Source organism: Camelina sativa, chromosome 19 (assembly GCF_030686135.1).
Source record: "Camelina sativa cultivar CO46 ecotype springtype chromosome 19, ASM3068613v1".
Classification (NCBI taxonomy): domain Eukaryota; kingdom Viridiplantae; phylum Streptophyta; class Magnoliopsida; order Brassicales; family Brassicaceae; genus Camelina; species Camelina sativa.
The window spans coordinates 1,434,689-1,451,559 of record NC_141898.1 but is presented as its reverse complement, the minus strand read 5'-3'; the positions used below and the strand labels follow the sequence as shown (position 1 = coordinate 1,451,559).

Sequence of the window (16,871 nt, the reverse complement as noted above, 5' to 3'; positions counted from 1 at the left end):
TTGTATTAAAATTCTGTAGAAATATACCTTTATCTTTTATATCTGTAGTGTGTCAAAACAAATCCAGAAAAACTATTGTAGAAAAAGGGATAAAAGAATCTGAATATGAACCTTAATCAGATTTACAATGATGAGAAAAAGAAGAGCAAAAGATACCTCCAGCTTCACATTTGCTTCAAAGGAAGACCTCAGAGAAGGATGAAGCATAACGGGCATCCTTTGCTACATAACGGGCGTCCAGAGGCAATACTGCTATCTTTGAGAAGGTTTTGACGTATAAAGAGTATGCAACTAACTTGCAAGGAGCTAATAACAAAAGAATAACACTAAAGCTTATTCTCAGAAAGGGTAAAAAAAAGCCGGGAACTGTGGAAAACGCTAAAAAAAAAAACTCCGTATGTTTCCTTTTTTGCCTTTCCTGAAAGAATCTGGAAAAAAAATCAAATGTCACCTCACAGCAGAATTTTCATAGTTGTCACGCTAGTCATTAGGATCCCATTCTTCATCCTGGTCAAACGCTGAAGCCACCTTACTTTTTGCAAACTCTTCTTCAGTTTCTGACTGTTCAGTGAGAAGATCATGTTCATAATCAGGCTGATCACCATCATCAGTTTTACTCTTTTCTACTCCAGCTGATTTTATCCATTTAGGGCATTCATCCTCACCTCCATAGAGAAATCTGCTATCATCACTCCGTATTTTCCTGGAATCATCAAGGGCCGATGTTCTACATGAGCATTCAGGAAGTGGATGCGAGAGAAACGACCTGGGTTTCGAAAGCATAGACTGCCTGATAAGCCCACTTTCACCCAAACTTGAGTTAAGATGTTTCCTCACACGAAGTGTCCAGTTACGGTTAGGATGGTACATGTCCTCACGGGTAACGTTGAAAAGTTCTTGAATAACTTTCCTGTTTGAGTAAATCAGTGAATAGTTAATGAATTTGCAAAACGTAGATTCCACAAAATTTAGTGAATCATAAGATGCATGATCAGCTACATTTTACGAAATAATGAACCCAAAAGAGTAAGAAGTTTATCCGCATAACAAGTGTGCAATTAACTTAACTATGGAAAGAAGCTAAATGCAGTAATTAACAATAGCCTTTCTTACCTGTCTAGTCTATATGTTCGTGAAGAGGGCCTTTCATAGAGCCTCTGACCCATCACCAAACTTGAAAACTCTGGCCACCCACTACCATCGTTGTTGAAACCGGGGAAGAACACATCAGCTTCTACAGAAACAACAAAATCAAGGGCATCCCACAGTAACCTATGTGCTTGATTCCTAAGATCCATTGGTGAAGGGCTTGGTTCTGTGTCATTCTCCGTAAGCCAACCATACCATCCTTCTTTTTCGTGCTGGTAGATAGGTCTGTCTGGAGGAGGAGGTAGAGGTCGAGGCCGAGGACCTGCCTTGTTCCACTCTTCTTTGAGCTGCTTATCGCTTTTTCGAGGAGGCATTTCATATGTATTTTCTGGAAGCGGTATCTCAGGACCAACCAAATCTGATAACTCTTCTGTGCTGCATAAATTAGTCCGATCCACTACATTAGGGAACATAGCACGCAGAGGGATCAAAACCCGTTGGCCGCCAAACATTTCAGAACCAGCTAAATATATGATCGCCTTTTGAGAATAACCCAATGCTCTCAAAAGAATTCCAACCTGCAAAATTACAATACCAATTATAAAGCCAATTTAGTTCCATAAGAACAGCAGTAAGCCAATAATCCAATTGGTGAATTATAATTTCAGCATAAGGAACACTCGAGCTTGAAAACAGTGTATCACATGGGTATTACATGTAAGCATAGAAACTTTGCATATATATTTAGCTTCGCTAGAAACTCCAAGAATTCAGGGACATAGGGGCCACATGTTTTTGAGGCAGTTTCAGCTTTCAAGAGACAGCACGAATGCAGACATAGAGGGTAGTGAAATATAATAAGGCGCCCATATAAGCATTTTTAGCATAACTTGAGACAAGATTTGAGTACCTCTTCTGGCATGAGAGGACATAAGCCATTGTCCCTGCGCAAGTGCGAGTTTATAATAAGTTCTTCTGAAATAATTTTCTGCTTGATCATCTGAGCCCGCCGATATTGGATGAGTTCACTGTGAATGTCCTTTAAGAATTGAAAGGATGAATAGGGTCAGAAACTGTTTCCACCATCAAAACTACTTCCCTATATAATTCAAGCATAAAAGGTAGACAGGAAAACAATGTAGCTGAAATAAACACTTTGTTCTATTAAAGAATACAGATGGACAAGGTTGGAGAATTTTACCTGGAAAAGCTCAGCACAACCATGATATGCCAATTTTTCCCTCACTAAGCCAGGGTGATAAGCTAGGAAAGGTTGACCAGATTTACGTAACCTATATAATGGAAATCACGTATCTCAATTCTGTCAGGGATGCACTGTACTTAGTGGTAGATGGATAAAACCATGACACGTAGTAATCCACCTCAAGATCCCAAGCTAAATTGAGAGAATAGCCTCCCCTGATACTTGTTTATTATAGTTATCAGCTAGTTACTCCATCATTAAAGAAACAAATCCTTAGCATCTAGTGTTCTTTCACCACCCCCTTGCTAACCAAAATACACAACTATCTCCTGAGTTCGTCCCCTTCTTCAATTTAGTTTTGAATTGCAAGTATCACAAATACCTGTCAACCATCTTTTTGCCCAGCACCTGGATTTCTGAACGAAGCTGGAGGGCATGGAAGGCAACTCTACACCTTAATCTTTGAAGTTCAGGCATTGAAGCTGGCAAAATTGACTGAAAACAAGACAACATTGTTGAGGATAAAACACCTTGTTTAACTATATAGCTTTGTCTCACACTTAAACATAAAACATGATATGACGAGTGATGGTAGTTAGCAGGCAAAAAGTCTACTCATAGATCTCTATAAATTTAGAAGTTACTGCATACAAAAGATATAACACTCTGAAGGGAGAAAAAAAAAGAAAACACTGTACCTGCAAGCATCCCCCATCAGAGACGATCAGTCCAATAACATTAGCTTTCTTTAACTTTGGCAATACATCCTCGAGGTAAAATTTTGGTGATGCAGAGTTTTTGGGCTTAAAAAGAGGGAACTCATTCCGTTTTCTTGCGGCTTTCAAGCTCTCAGGGAGGGTCTTTGTAACTATAACATCATTTTTAAGAAAGGATATAAACTGCTCTTCATCATAAAGATAGGAGAAACTCTTGAACTTGTTGCTGCACAGCATGTAAATAAAAACAAGAGTAAAGAAGAGTCTGATACAAAGGCAAATAAGCATGCTCTAACAGAAAAGCATGGAGAAACGGGCAAATATTTAAAAAACAGACAAGAGCTAGGGCGTACCTAATGCCTTTAGAGCGAAGACTTTCTTGAAGCTCTGGAATGACAAGAGTAGCATTTAGAAGCCTGGATATGGTGACAAGATCACATATCTAGAAAATTTGCAAAGACGTTATCAACATGCATGACGGAAAACACAGAGAGGAATCTTAAATTATAGAGTCAAGTGATACATACAGAAGATCGTATCTTGTCAAATCCACCAAATATCTTTGCATAAATGAAACCATTGTTTTTCGAGCTGGGCGCTGCAAAAAGACAGTGCCACGAAAAATTAACAAGATTAAACATAAAAAAAATCCGAATAGGCTTTTCCTGCTCAAATAAGTATCGAACACAACATACATCATCCCTAATGGCTTATATAATTCCTCTATGGTTTGATACAAAATAGAGTAAACAAACATTGAGCAATAAAGATACAGACATCAAAGCAGCTAAAAGATACATAGTTTAAAACATCTGTAGATAGTAGTGTAAACTAAATGCAAATTGAGCATGAAAACAAAGTAAGATACAGTACCAGGGTAAGTATTTCTTGGATTGGCATAAGGCTGCAAGGTCTCCAACGATCTAACAGGCCGCCATAAGTGCTTATTTCTAAAATCCTGCAACACAGTAAACACAAAGAAACATTAAAACATTCTGCAGCAGTAATCAATCCACTCAGATTGAATCCATATATATAAATAAATATAGAGTACCTGAGAACCTAACAAAGAATCAAAATCTTGCCAAAGGTTATCTCTAGCAGAAAAGACCAACTGTACACCTGAAGACTTTGTGATGGAAAGATGAACAATGAGGGATCCCATTGATAAGATGAGCACAAAAAGCGCAATCCATTTTATTCTTGATTTGAACACCATCTTCTACCCAGCCCGAAATCGAGCTCTATTCCCCTCAACTAAAGAACCCTAAAAATCCAAAAATAACAGTTTAAAAATTCAAATCCAGATGCCAATATCTCACAAAACACACACGAATTTTAAAATTCTCCAAACTCCGAGAACAAGCTCGTCCCCTCTATGTATTGTTAATTAAATTATACCCAATTCAAGGCGAGATCCAGGGGGTCAAAAACGAGGCGAATTAGAACTGCAACAGCCTCGGCACGATTAGGATCTGATCAAAGAGATGCGTTTAAAAGAAACTTGAGAGATTTCTCGCATCTTGTTCTTGTATCAATGGAAGTTTCCAGGAGAAAACAAACAAAAGACCCGTGCCAGAGTCAGAAGGAAGGAAGTAGTTGGTGTGTAAGAGAGAGAAAGAGAGAAAGAGAGAGAGAGAGTATATTAAAGGGGAGACAAAAACTCACTGACAGATTTCCCAGAAATCGAAGAAGCCTCTGCTGAGGAAGAGAGAGGGGTTGCTTTGTTAACAGACAAACTCTGCTGCATACAAAAATATATATTATGAACTCGACTCTACCACTACAGTTTCGATAACCGGCTCCAATTCCGGTTTACGATTTTCGGTTGAGAACCAAATCACCAAATCCCCATTCAATTTATCGCAATTTATGATTCATATCTCCCGTTGACCCTTCATTAAGGGCTTCGGTTCGAGTAACACCGACAAATAAACGGGGTATCAATCGGTTTGATTTTGGTGTGTAAGAATAGTAAACCCGGTTATGACTCATTCTTTAACCGGAACCCCATATTGATTAGCCGGTTCAAAGTTAGGTACATTAGTTTATGGCGTCGGTTATGTTTCAATTGGAAATAATATTCGAAAAAAACCCCAATTTTATCCTCAAATCTCAATTACTCAAAACACAAACAAACCGGGTCTCTGCGTATAAAACCGGTTTGGATAATTATATGATATCATTGATTGATTCTCACTGATTCTGCAGTATGATTTTTTTTTTTTTTTTCTTCACAGTTGTATTATACTGTAACTCTCTCAATAAACACATAAGATCGAAATCTTTCTGGATCTTTTTGTTTGATTCTTATATCATTACACAAAATTTGGCATTTACACATTGGAATATTCCCTATCATCTATATCAAATCTTTCAATTTAAAGAAAGATGAAAAAGTGTCATCTAATTTAACAATTAAAAAGAATGTTAAAAAAAATTGTCTTCAGACGATGATCATCCATGGATACGAGAAGTTACAGTGAGGAAGGTATCTTCAGGACAAGGGATCGTCAAACCACCCATCGGATGATTGAATCCGAACTCTTCTTCAGCCTTTATGAGAAGATCTTGGAACAAAGGCTGGTTCAAGTATGAGACTGGCACAATGTGTCTCTGCTTCTTCTTCTGGCTCTCACCTACGTACACTGCAAGAAACCCTTTTGGTGCTGAAGTTTCTTTCCTCGTTCCTCCTACTGATCCCCCAATAATCTTCTTTGCAGCCATCAAACCTCTTACCAAAGCCATTTTTTGTTTTCCAAAAATTGATTTTGTTTAGACTCAAGTACTTGGATTGCTTCTTGTTGTTGATGATATGAAGAAGATGTTGTTAAGAGGTCGGTATTTATAGATAGATCTATATAGTGTTTCGTGGGACATGCAAGAATAGAGTATCACATGATTATGTTTTCTCAGATGCTATTATAGATATTGGCATGTGCTCTTGTTTCCTTCACATATGTATCCATAAGAAATCTCTCTGGTATGTTTTTGTCCTCTTCTCTCAACTCAAGCTTCTCTGGTTGAAATTGATTTCTCACATTACCAAATCTTTCTATAAGAACAAACTTATGTGGGGACATGAAGTTGTTCACCAGCAGAACAACGGGTCTCTGTCACTAATTAAGTTGTTCTCAACAATATCTAGAAATAGGATCACATGACAATCCTAGAAAAGAAACTTTATGTGGCTAAAATTTACTAATCTCTCTCTTTGTGATCTTGATATGATGATGAACAGATTAACACAGTCATAATGTATCAATGGAGGGTCCCTGTTGGAGACAAAGTCATATATATGGTTGGTTGGTTGATTTGATGAGATACAATGAAAGCAATTCATATCATCAGGGGCACAGTGAAAGCTTCTTGTCTTCATTATAAAACAGAGTAACTAGTAAGGAAAGACAATCCAGTATAAAAAAATGAAATTATAGACTGTTCAGAGCTATGTCAAGATCTAAAAGAGGTTAAACTGAGTTGCGTTTGAGAGAGAGAGAAAGAAATACATAAAAAGAAAACTATAGCAACTGAGGAAATTCACAATATACAACATGTCATGTGTTATCAGATATTTGGTCTAATCTCAATGGAGCTTACACTCCAAACCCGATTTAAAGAGAAATTCGAAGCTTTCACCATTATATATTAATTATCCCATTAAAAACTAAATTGTTATCCATCAGGATGTCTCCTCCAATATGAGTGGAAATAAAGAGACGAAATAAAGAGACGATCTATACATTATTTGCATGATGGGAAATCAGCTGTCAATTTAGTTTTTTTTTTTTTCTTATATATAGTCAAAGTGTATATGAATCTATTAATTTGGACTTATGTATTTTCTAGTGAATTTGGTCAAAACTCAGTTTACTCTTATGTATTTATTTATATTTGACAGAATTTGATTTTAATTCAAGTCAATTTCGAGATTTTGTCTCCTGTATTTTTAAATTACTGAGTTTCTTTCATAATTTATAAAGATACTTGACTAAGACCATGCTATTTCTAATTCTATAGAAGGAACTAAAAAATATCATAAATAAGATTAAGGCATATAAACTTATATTAATATCATAAATAAGATTAATTAGACATCCTGTCTTGGTTAAAATTGAATGGCATTTTTCTCTCAAATCCTAATATTAAAAAAGAAAAGAAAAAGAAATAGCATGGTCTCCATTGATACATTATGACTGTGTTAAACTGTTCATCATCATATCAAGATCAAAAAGTGCCCTTTACATTTCAAACTGTCTTGGTTAAAATTCAATGGCATTTTTCTCTCAAATCCTAATATTTGAAAAAAAAAAAGAATATGAACCGAATACTAGACCAAACTAACGACGACGTACGACTAGGCCCACTAGAACGCAAGTGCAAAAACACTGAGTCCAAAGAATGAGTTAGCGACGGGGACTTCGACGTACGATTAGGCCCACTAGAACACAAGTGCAAAAACACTGAGCCCAAAGAATGAGCCTAGCGATCGGGACTTCGACGGCAGCTGCGGCGGCGTTGGGGTTAACTGGTGGTTCGACTTCTTCAATCACGGCGGCGTTGAGGTTTACTGGTGGTTCGACTTCTTCAATTTCTTGTTCGACTGCGTAAAAATCTTCCATTTCGCCACTGAGATCAGATTCGTTATCGCCTTGATAACCTAAAACATCGATTTCATCTGCAACTGCGTCATCGCCTTCGATAATATCATCTTCGATCTCGAAAAAACCATCCCCAACCTCAAAAAAAATTCATGCTCAACGTCGGAAACGTCATCTTGAACTGGGAGCGGAAACAATTCCGGCTTTAGATGTTTATAAAGAATGAACATGGCAAACGCAAATTGGATTCCCAAGAACGGTGCGTTCAACTGAGAAAGAACGCGGCAATAGATTGCGAAGATCAAACCATCTGAGACACCGATGTCTTCGTCTACTCCGAACTCAATATCTACCGCAAGAACGTAGAGGTAAAAGAAGGCAGCAGCAAGATAAGGAGACCAACCTTGTTCAACCGTCATATAGCTCCCAATCCAGTAAAAGAAGTTGAAGAACGTTACCAACCCTGCAGTTCTAACGACTGCATATACTTTGTTGCTAAGAATCTCCCGGAGATTGATACGGTTCTGCGGAGCCAATTTGGGAAGAGTCGCCAGAAACGAAAAGAGTAAGACAGCAGTTATAGATTCCGTATTCCCCAAGTTGTGAGATGACGACAATACACTGATCATGCACACAAACAACCACGCCCATGCTTGAATCCTCGGGTAAACCAATCGTGTTCTTGCAACGAACGCCAACATGATGCTTCCTAACGAAGAAGAGAAAGAAAGATTTCTAAAGAGCGAAGGAGGTTTTTGAAGAAGAAGCTCAGCGGCTCTTTTAGGTAAATAACATTTCTCTCTTTTTATTTCCTTGATTGTTTCATTACATTGTTTTGCTTTTATAGTAGATACAATGCTAGGGCTTTCTGCCCTGACAGCTCATACAATCATTAGGTGTCTAGTGTGTCAAGACACTCAAATCTGTTCCTGAGGTTGATTGGATCCGTACTTGCTTGCTCTGTCTTCACTCTAATTTTGGTCTTTTGTGCAGGTGGAGTTAGCCGTTGAAGAGGAGAAGCTTTTGTCTCATTGTTGGGCTTTGTAAAAGTATTGTTCTTGTTGGGCTTCGCTGAAGTGTTAATGGGTTTATGCTGTTTTGACACATTAACAGGCCTTGGTGATTTGGAGTCCACCAACGTCTCTGTCACTTCAGTCGAAGCAATCTGTTCAGCTTCTTCATCTTTCAAGGCTCCTCTCAATCGGATCTGAGGAGCTTGAGACGATCGATTGATGTTCTCGACCAAAGTTGGTGGAACACTGCTGATAGTTTTGATCCTCTAGAAGAAGAATGATTCTGGTTTTTTTTTTTTTTCCGAGACTGCAACAGAATCGGTTTGAAACTTGAAAAGTGTATTAGTGACTCCCTTTTATAGAAGATAAATGATCTCTCTCTGTCACTCTCTCACTTATCAGAAAAATGATTTAAGTGGAAATTTTTTTCGACTCTGTATATATATATATCTTAATATGGTCATCCCAAAGGGGCAAGAGCATGAGATAATAATGCTTGAACTATCTTAATAAACTTTGATCAAAAAAAAAACTATCTTAATGAACTCAGCTCTTCTGTATCAAATGACTATGCTTTATGTATAAGTTAATAATTAAATTATATCGTCTCTTTATAGTAAAATGCTGATTAGCATTTGTTTCCATGCATGTTCAACAAAACGTAACTTTCAGATTCCAAATCAAGATCAGGGAATGTGGATTCTTTTTTTTTGGTTTAACGATTTGTCTCCTCTTTCTTTAAGCAGGAACTTGAAACTTGATAATCCTCTGAATCGGTTAGAAGTGTACAAATTAAAACTTTTAGTTGCATAATACAGTATATATATAGATATACATGTGAAATATGTCACCCACCGAGAAACACTCTTTGGTGTAATTAATTGATGTATTTAATTTAATATTTTCTAATTTTGTTGACCAAAATAAAATAAAAAATAATGATAATAATAGATTAACCCAAAATTTGCCTGTCAATAAACAAATTAATTATAGATAAACACAAAATATACTGATATGTGATAAGATAAGGCTAAATCATCAAATACTAAATATTTAAAAGGTGAAAATTGATTCATTAAAATCTCGTTGGAGCATATATATTCTCCCACTTAACCAGTTTTCCCAAGTAAAAAAAAGAAAAAACAAATAGAGATGAGAGGGTTGTGGTGGAAGTTAATAGCAACATTGTCGTTATTGGGAATCTCCGTTTCACTTTACAGGCTATGTCCTTCAACATGTTCGTTGCAATACGCAAGCATCGGTGGCACAACCTTGTACGTGGTGATGTTACTTATGTTACACTTCCCGACCACTATTTGCATCTATAAAGAACATGAACCTCCTTTACCCCTCCTTTACCCGGTACACGAGTGATCTTTTCCATCATTCTTGTGACGACAATCTACTACATAACCTTCAATTACCCAAGTGTAGATGTCTTGATCTACACTTACTCCATGTTCGCTTTTGGAATTGCCATGTTCCAGCTCAATTCTCCCATTCATATACAACATGTACAATGGACCTTGTTCGTTGGACTGTATATTGGTTGTTCCGGACGAGTGTTTGGTGTAGCTTGTACCACATACTCATGTCCGTTGGTGCCTTCTCTTTTGTGGATTTATTTCCATGCCAAAGCTCTCTCTATTATTAATGGATTCTATATTTAGCGTTTTTTTTTTTTTTTTTCACTTCTACTCCAATGATTTTTTTATTTCCAAGTTATATTTATAATTTATGTTCGTTTTTTACCAACAATAAAAGAGAGAGGTAAAAAATCTCGGTTGTTGACAGAAATTACTATTCAAACTCTTTATTTTGGGACAGCATCTTTACAAGGGAGAATCAAACCAAAGAGTCAGTACCCGCTTTGTTGCTACTAAACAAGGACACATAATATTGAAAGAATTATCTAAGCTTGTTTTATTATCACGAGATTATGTACATCTAAAATGGTTTGTGAGAAGGTTTAAAAGCTTCATGTACACCAGCGATGTACATCAACATGAGCCCTACTTTGGTAGCTACTACCAAAGACTAACAAATTGAAAGAAAAAAAAAAAAAAAAGATGGCTGACCAGTTAAGAGGACACCCTATGTACAGCGGAGACATCATACAATTACTACTACAACACTTTTTGAGTTTTGAGAATGAGAGCTCTTGAAAACTTAATGCCTCATTCACTCAATCATCAAGGCTGGTTTCTGACTATCTTCACGCTGCTGTAGAAGCGGCGGAGATCCTTCATGGCTTTTTCTTCGATCTGGATTGATCTTATGGGTGATGGAGCATCTATCTCTGGTTTGAACCATCGATTAGTTCCAGGCGAATCTGATGGAGATCCTTGCCCGGTTGTGACAGTGAAGCCTGATGTTTTTGTCTTTGGACTGTGGGAAAGAGACTGTTGCTTCTTCACCTGCATTAGACAAGACAAAGACACCACCGAGAGAAGATGAGCTCTCAAACACAAACTGTGTGATGCAACAAGACAATCTTGTCTGTTTCTTTAGAAGCATTCTTCAAACATATGAACAACTTACCTCCTGCATCTGGATATCTCTGAGAGAAGGTCGGGACAGGTTACGAGGAGTTTCAGAAGAAACCCAAGGAGGAGTCCCTCTTTCCATATCAGATTGCTGCAAACTTTTAGCTGATTCCACTGGAATTGGCTTCGTAGTCAAGAAAGAACTCAGTAATATCTTTCCTTCTGTTTTACCAGAAGAATCATCGCCTGGCTGATTTTTAGCTGTCCTGACAGGTTCATGAGGCCGATTCTTGCTTTGTTCGTCTTGAATATCCCGGAGGGAAGATAATCCTTTAGGAGTCTTAGCTCCACCCCACACAGGACCTTCAAACTTAGGCTTTGGTGGAGGAATAACAACAGGTTTAGGGATATCATCAAGAGCACCAGTTAAGAACATGGAAAGCCCACCCTTTCTGTTCTTCTTCTTGTTTGCTGCCGTTCCAAGTTTCTTGCTTCTCGGCGAATCTGGTGGATTATCTTTCTTCTGCGAGAGTGAGACAAAGTCTGATTCCTTGGGGAACCCACTAATCACCGTCTTATCCAACATGATTTTGCCATCCTAGTAGAATAAGTACAACACAAAACTAATTCAACTGATGTAGATAAAACCGTAACTAATATGATCAAACCGGTACTGAAACTAACCTTTGGCTTGATAGCTTCAGAGATTTCCTCAATTTCTTTACCCTGCATTGTATCTATTTCCACTTTAACTTCACCAAAATCAGGGAATGTCTCAACCTGTACAAACCTCTGTTTTCCCTTTTTCTTCTTTTTCCCCTTCTTGTTGGCCTTTCCATCTAGCGGCAAAGCTGTTGATGATTTTGCCTCTGGAGACTCTTCAACAGGAATACCAAGTTCTACCAGTGAACTTTCGATATCTAGTTTCTTTTGAAGTTTTGCTATTTGCTGACCATCAAGAAGTTGTCCCCTGGATTGTTTTGCTTCAAGGATCTCAATTTGTTGCAACTTTTTCCTCAAAGCTCGGACTTCTTTGGAATTGCGTTGAGCCAACTCATCTTCTGGTTGCAAGAATGAATCCATTCGAGTACTTCCCTCAGCAATACTGGAACAGTGTTTCACATGGTTGTCACGAGTTCTTAGAACGTCGCTCTCACTTTCCTCCTCTTCACTATCTATAACAACAGGAAATGTGGCTGTTGGTGTTGGAAGTGGTCGGGAGCTCCATGTTTCAGATGATCTGTCATCCAATAATTTCTCGAGATTGGCAAGAACATCAGGTGATGTATTTGCAATTGATTGGGGAGAAACCGTCAAAATAAAGTCAAGGTTTCGAATCACAATGTCCTGCAGGAAGAACACAAACGTATATGGTTTTCATCAGCGAGAGCATAAAAAGAAAACACTGAACATAAACGTGTAGTGTGCAATCACAAAGGAAGGTTAGCATTACCTCACAGTACTTCTTAAGGTCCTCTGCTCCAAGCGAATCTGCAATTTCAAGCAGTTGAATAGCATTTCGTGGCTCTACAATACACTCCGCTGCCACCTTCTCGCATAAACTTTTCAAACTAGGTACGGTCCTCTCCTTAGGATTATCGTGTTGAACGGCTTTTAAGACATTCACAGATTCCACATCATCAAACATAAAACCTTCATCAAGTTCTTCATCTTCTTCATCCCTACTTTCATCCGCTTGCAGAGTCTGAGACTTCTTAAGCACAGTAGGAGCATAGGCAGGATGATACAGAGAACCCACAACCAGAAGATGTGTTTCACCAACAGCAACTGTGGTTGCCCTTTTCAAGTTGTGGAGGCGAGAAAGAGACGGTGGCATATCTTTACCATTTTTCCCATCCCACATGTAAACTTCACCTGTGCTAGTAACAGCAGATGCCCAGTATTTACCCGCTGAAATGCTCACAACTGTTTTACCGTGCAGCGAATGCAACTGCAAGAACCGGAATAAACATATTTTGATTGTTACTATGCAAGTCATATTGAGTTATCTACATTTTTTTAAGATAACAAGAGAAGGTTGAATCCAACCTGTTGACATCGATGATTGGAGTCGGAGGAAACCCAATAAAACAATGCACCATCTTCTGCTAGAGCCAAGCTGTGTACCATTCCCGCAGCTATTGCAGTCAATCGAAGAGGTCTCCTACGGTGAAAATTTAACAGTGTGCTCCCAGCTTTCTTTAAATTCCGGGAAATAATAACACGTCTTGGAGTCACCAGCCGATGACCCCAGGTGTACACCTGGTCACAGAAGAAAGAAAGAATACTAAAGAAAAGTAAAATTTCCACACGCTCATACATTCTTTAAACTTTACATATTGACAAACTTAACATGTCGTAAGAAACTTTACCTCTCCATCGTCTCGCAACACTAGAGTGTGATATTTTGAAGATGCAACAGCCGTGAAAACTTTTCCTTTCAAGTGATCAACCAATCGGGGAGAATAGTTTGATGCTGAGTTTGAGGTTCCATAACCAAGCTGACCTTCCTTGTTGCATCCCCAAGTGAAAACTTCACCGCACTCAGAAACTACGGCAGTATGTTTGTTTGCTGCAGAAACAGCTACAATCTTTGCCTTCAATGAAGTAACTTTGCGGGGTGTTGCCTGAGTATCCACAGAGGTATAACCAAGCTGACCCTCTACAAGAGCATCACAAACAACATCAGCCTCTAGGATAAAAGACCTCGAGGTGACCCAAATAGATTGGACATAAATCCATCTCATTCAGATTAACTAAGAAACTAAAACTTGAGTATTATAGAGCACTAGAGATCCATTCACTGGAAAATAGGAAGCCGATTGAGTGTACCTCTATTGGAACCCCATGTGTATACATTCCCGCCTTCCGTAGCAATAACAGTGTGGTGCTTAGCTGCCGCAACTGCCTTTACACGGCGTGATCCTAAACCGGTTATAACCTGGCGGGGAGTAATAACTGCAGCTTGACCACTGAGATAGTAAACCAGAAAGATCAATTATAGTCTTCTAAGCGTACATAGAATCATAGCTTGCTAGAGTAAAACAAATTTTGAAACAATAGTAACGCCAAAGGCAAGTGGAAATCTTCATATAAACGCAACAAATAACACCATGTAAATTTTGTAGGAATGAAAGCAAATAAACTCCTCCTCAAATCGCCATATCAGAGTAATAACAACAACAATACATACCTGTGAATGTCAAATTCAGGATGTCCAAGGCGGCCACCCCTTCCAAATCCCCACGTGTATACTTCTCCATGAGAACTAATGGCAACACTATGGAACTTTGCAGCAGAGACCAGCTTAATTAAACAACCATGCAGCGAATCAACTCTGCCGGGTAGCTTCTGAACATGTTGATTGCCAGTTAGTTTGCACCATTTCCCCAGCTGAAAACCTCTGTAGCCACTGAAAAAAAAAACAAATGAAAATAACATTTCAGCTTCTCAAAAGTAGTGTTTGAAAGAATGACCAGAAGAATTATGTTTTCCTTTAAAGGTCAAGGTTGAGAAAAGATTAGTTACCCGAACTCTGTTGCTCGCCAATAATCTGCGCCACTGGACCTGAGACCAAATCAACGGGTGTTCGCAGTTTTATGTCTTCCAGAGTGAAAGAAGCACCTGAGTCAATTAGTACGCTAGCTACCGCGAGATGACCAAAATGCAAAGCTCTGTGAAGACTACTCCAACCAGATTCTCCATCCTGAAATGAACATTATACAATATAGGGCAAGCTCAATTTTCTAAGCATTATGAATACAATATTTGCAACAAACAAAGAGACAGTAACCAAATAACTTACTGAAAAATGACGTAAAATAGGTAGGATTAAGTATAAACATGGAACTTATAGATTCCAGATTATAAACTGAAGAAACAAATACATAGATATATCAAAAGACACAAATAGAGGAAAGGTCACAAACCCTAGCATCTGGATCAGCGCCAGCTGCAAGCAGCCTCCTAACAATAGGAATGTGGTTTCTCCAGATGGCAATATGCAGAGGAGTCAGACCATAGACATTCCTTAAATTAATATTGCCACCGCTCTTCTTCAGCGCGGTCAGTGCTGAATCCACATCAACCAATGACCCTTCTCGTATAGCAAACCACAAATCTTTCCTAGACCCTGAAAGTGAGCTTTTACGGGAAGTTTGCAAGTTCATTTTCTGGACTTGAGGAGAGACGGACAATTCCATATTTCTAGACGGCAAGAATTCCCACTAAAACCTTGTTCGCCACAAATGTTGTGTCTAGACCAAATACCTCCAAAAAGTAAGACTCGGTTTCTAATAACTAAGCTAAAAGAACAATGAAGAATGTCTTTTCTGGCCCTCTATGGAGTTCAATGCCATAGAACTAATGCTAAAGCTGATTTTTCATCTTGAAAATGAGTCGAACAAATCACTCAGGGGGGGTTGGTGTACTCAAATCTTCACAATCACTTCATAAGAGAAGCAGAAAAATTCCTGTCCATATAAGAAAAGTTATAATGGATTAATAAATATTCTTATGTAGCTTCGGTGAGGAATCTAGACAACAAAGAATAAACAAGTAAACCAGAGTAATGGAAAGCATCGCTCCTTTTCTTAAAAAAACAAATCCAAAAAAAGATGCATCTTCTAAAGACTAGTACTTGCAGCAACCACAAAGCAAAGAATCTCATGAAGTGTGTCACTCAAACAGATGATGTTACACCAAGAAGTACTTAAGATTAGACCTTAAATCGAAACAAGGAGCTCGATAAGCAAACTTTGTTAATCAACATACATACATACATTTAGTAAAAAATGAGTCCACGAATTATGACTGACTCATACCAAATCCGGGGAAAAGATCACACCTTTTAACACTCAAACTTAGATCTCTTTATTAAACAGAGACGAATTGACATTAAAACAATAATCTCCAGAAAGCACACATACACAAAATCGAGAAATGGCAAACAGATAAAACTCGATCCCCAAGACAACAATGAGTAGCAGAATACAATCGAGAAAGTTCCAAAATTCATCACAAAATACCAAAGAAAATACAGAAATCACGGACATTTTACTATCTTTGGAAGCACCCATCACTCAAAATCAAGACTTTAATTTTACAATAAAATAAAATTGGCCTCTCATCTTTAATCATTCACCACCAATCAAAAGAGAAGAAGTAAACAAAACCGTTGTCGATGATGTTTTAATCAAAACTGACATTGAGTTTTAAAATAATAAACAGAGAAGTTACCTGAAATTGAACTCCGATGAGATGTAACAGCAGAGAGACCGATTAAAAGACAGATTATATATGTGAAATCAAATAGAGAGAGAAGAGAGGATAAATGAAAAGAGCACAATGGAATCTTCTATGAAGAAATTTCAGAAACGAATCAAAACAGAGAATATACCCTCTTCTCCCATATGAAACAGAGGCCGTGTGAAAAGAGTTTCTGAATGAGCGAGAGAGAACTCCGACCCGAAGGGGTAAATCTGTAATTAGATAGAAACTAAACAAAATGACTATAAAGTCCTTTAATTCGTGACGTGCTAAAGACTCGGAGAAGAAGAGATGATGAAGAAGTCCATCTCTCATCTCTCACACGGCCCACACCTAACTACAGAGAGAAGGTCCTTTTGATGTCGTCACGTGAGACGCGGACAAAGTCATACATTACACACAGTCATGTATGAAACCGAGGATCCGAATAGTGACCGCGTATTTGGTTGTACGGGAAAAACGGTTTTATAGTGCACTACAAATCAACTGCAAAA

At 38.1% G+C, this 16,871-nt stretch overlaps 4 protein-coding genes across 7 annotated transcripts; all 4 read right to left on the bottom strand.

The window, feature by feature from the left end:
* On the bottom strand, positions 1 to 4,911 carry LOC104764012 (protein EMBRYO SAC DEVELOPMENT ARREST 30). Of its 3 annotated transcripts, none has more exons than XM_010487437.3 (12): positions 4,678 to 4,911; positions 4,411 to 4,537; positions 4,064 to 4,276; positions 3,883 to 3,967; positions 3,537 to 3,607; positions 3,363 to 3,451; positions 2,992 to 3,235; positions 2,676 to 2,788; positions 2,291 to 2,381; positions 2,000 to 2,128; positions 1,114 to 1,667; positions 1 to 910 (listed from the first exon to the last, which is right to left on the bottom strand). In XM_010487437.3, the coding sequence occupies exons 3-12, from the start codon at positions 4,226 to 4,228 to the stop codon at positions 481 to 483; spliced, it is 1,971 nt and encodes a 656-aa protein (XP_010485739.1). In that variant the 5' UTR covers positions 4,229 to 4,276; positions 4,411 to 4,537; positions 4,678 to 4,911; the 3' UTR covers positions 1 to 480. The 3 variants fall into 3 exon arrangements, with proteins under 3 accessions (XP_010485739.1, XP_087358486.1, XP_087358485.1); XM_087502360.1 differs by having other exon boundaries at positions 3,363 to 3,425; positions 4,678 to 4,743; XM_087502359.1 differs by having other exon boundaries at positions 3,363 to 3,425; positions 4,411 to 4,745.
* A 384-nt stretch (positions 4,912 to 5,295) lies between these two features.
* On the bottom strand, positions 5,296 to 6,090 carry LOC104764011 (auxin-responsive protein SAUR29). Its single transcript, XM_010487435.3, has one exon. It carries the CDS (start codon positions 5,755 to 5,757, stop codon positions 5,467 to 5,469), a length of 291 nt encoding a protein of 96 aa, XP_010485737.1. The 5' UTR covers positions 5,758 to 6,090; the 3' UTR covers positions 5,296 to 5,466.
* A 4,432-nt stretch (positions 6,091 to 10,522) lies between these two features.
* LOC104764010 (uncharacterized) lies at positions 10,523 to 16,871 on the bottom strand. Of its 2 annotated transcripts, none has more exons than XM_010487434.3 (11): positions 16,348 to 16,871; positions 15,039 to 15,581; positions 14,638 to 14,815; positions 14,303 to 14,521; positions 13,942 to 14,081; positions 13,482 to 13,771; positions 13,159 to 13,371; positions 12,563 to 13,060; positions 11,794 to 12,456; positions 11,165 to 11,707; positions 10,523 to 11,040 (listed from the first exon to the last, which is right to left on the bottom strand). In XM_010487434.3, the coding sequence occupies exons 7-11, from the start codon at positions 13,237 to 13,239 to the stop codon at positions 10,816 to 10,818; spliced, it is 2,010 nt and encodes a 669-aa protein (XP_010485736.2). In that variant the 5' UTR covers positions 13,240 to 13,371; positions 13,482 to 13,771; positions 13,942 to 14,081; positions 14,303 to 14,521; positions 14,638 to 14,815; positions 15,039 to 15,581; positions 16,348 to 16,871; the 3' UTR covers positions 10,523 to 10,815. The 2 variants fall into 2 exon arrangements, with proteins under 2 accessions (XP_010485736.2, XP_087359108.1); XM_087502982.1 differs by having other exon boundaries at positions 13,159 to 13,396; positions 16,348 to 16,706.
* On the bottom strand, positions 13,910 to 15,311 carry LOC147920049 (uncharacterized). Its single transcript, XM_087503107.1, has 4 exons — positions 15,039 to 15,311; positions 14,652 to 14,815; positions 14,303 to 14,521; positions 13,910 to 14,081 (listed from the first exon to the last, which is right to left on the bottom strand). Exons 1-4 carry the CDS (start codon positions 15,309 to 15,311, stop codon positions 13,910 to 13,912), a joined length of 828 nt encoding a protein of 275 aa, XP_087359233.1.

Bases quoted from the DNA above. Each gene is read 5' to 3' on its own strand.
- LOC104764012 (XM_010487437.3), bottom strand. From the start codon at position 4,228: ATGGTGTTCAAATCAAGAATAAAATGGATTGCGCTTTTTGTGCTCATC. The intron at 3,452-3,536 runs GTATGTATCACT...CAAATTTTCTAG, and splicing joins TTGACAAGATACGATCTTCT to ATATGTGATCTTGTCACCAT. The intron at 1,668-1,999 runs GTACTCAAATCT...GTAATTTTGCAG, and splicing joins GTCCTCTCATGCCAGAAGAG to GTTGGAATTCTTTTGAGAGC.
- LOC104764011 (XM_010487435.3), bottom strand. From the start codon at position 5,757: ATGGCTTTGGTAAGAGGTTTGATGGCTGCAAAGAAGATTATTGGGGGA.
- LOC104764010 (XM_087502982.1), bottom strand. The intron at 11,708-11,793 runs GTTAGTTTCAGT...TTATTCTACTAG, and splicing joins CTGAAGCTATCAAGCCAAAG to GATGGCAAAATCATGTTGGA. The intron at 11,041-11,164 runs GTAAGTTGTTCA...TGTCTAATGCAG, and splicing joins GAGATATCCAGATGCAGGAG to GTGAAGAAGCAACAGTCTCT.
- LOC147920049 (XM_087503107.1), bottom strand. From the start codon at position 15,311: ATGGAATTGTCCGTCTCTCCTCAAGTCCAGAAAATGAACTTGCAAACT. The intron at 14,816-15,038 runs GTTTGTGACCTT...TGTTCATTTCAG, and splicing joins GCGCTGATCCAGATGCTAGG to GATGGAGAATCTGGTTGGAG. The intron at 14,082-14,302 runs GTATGTATTGTT...TTACTATCTCAG, and splicing joins CCTGAATTTGACATTCACAG to TGGTCAAGCTGCAGTTATTA.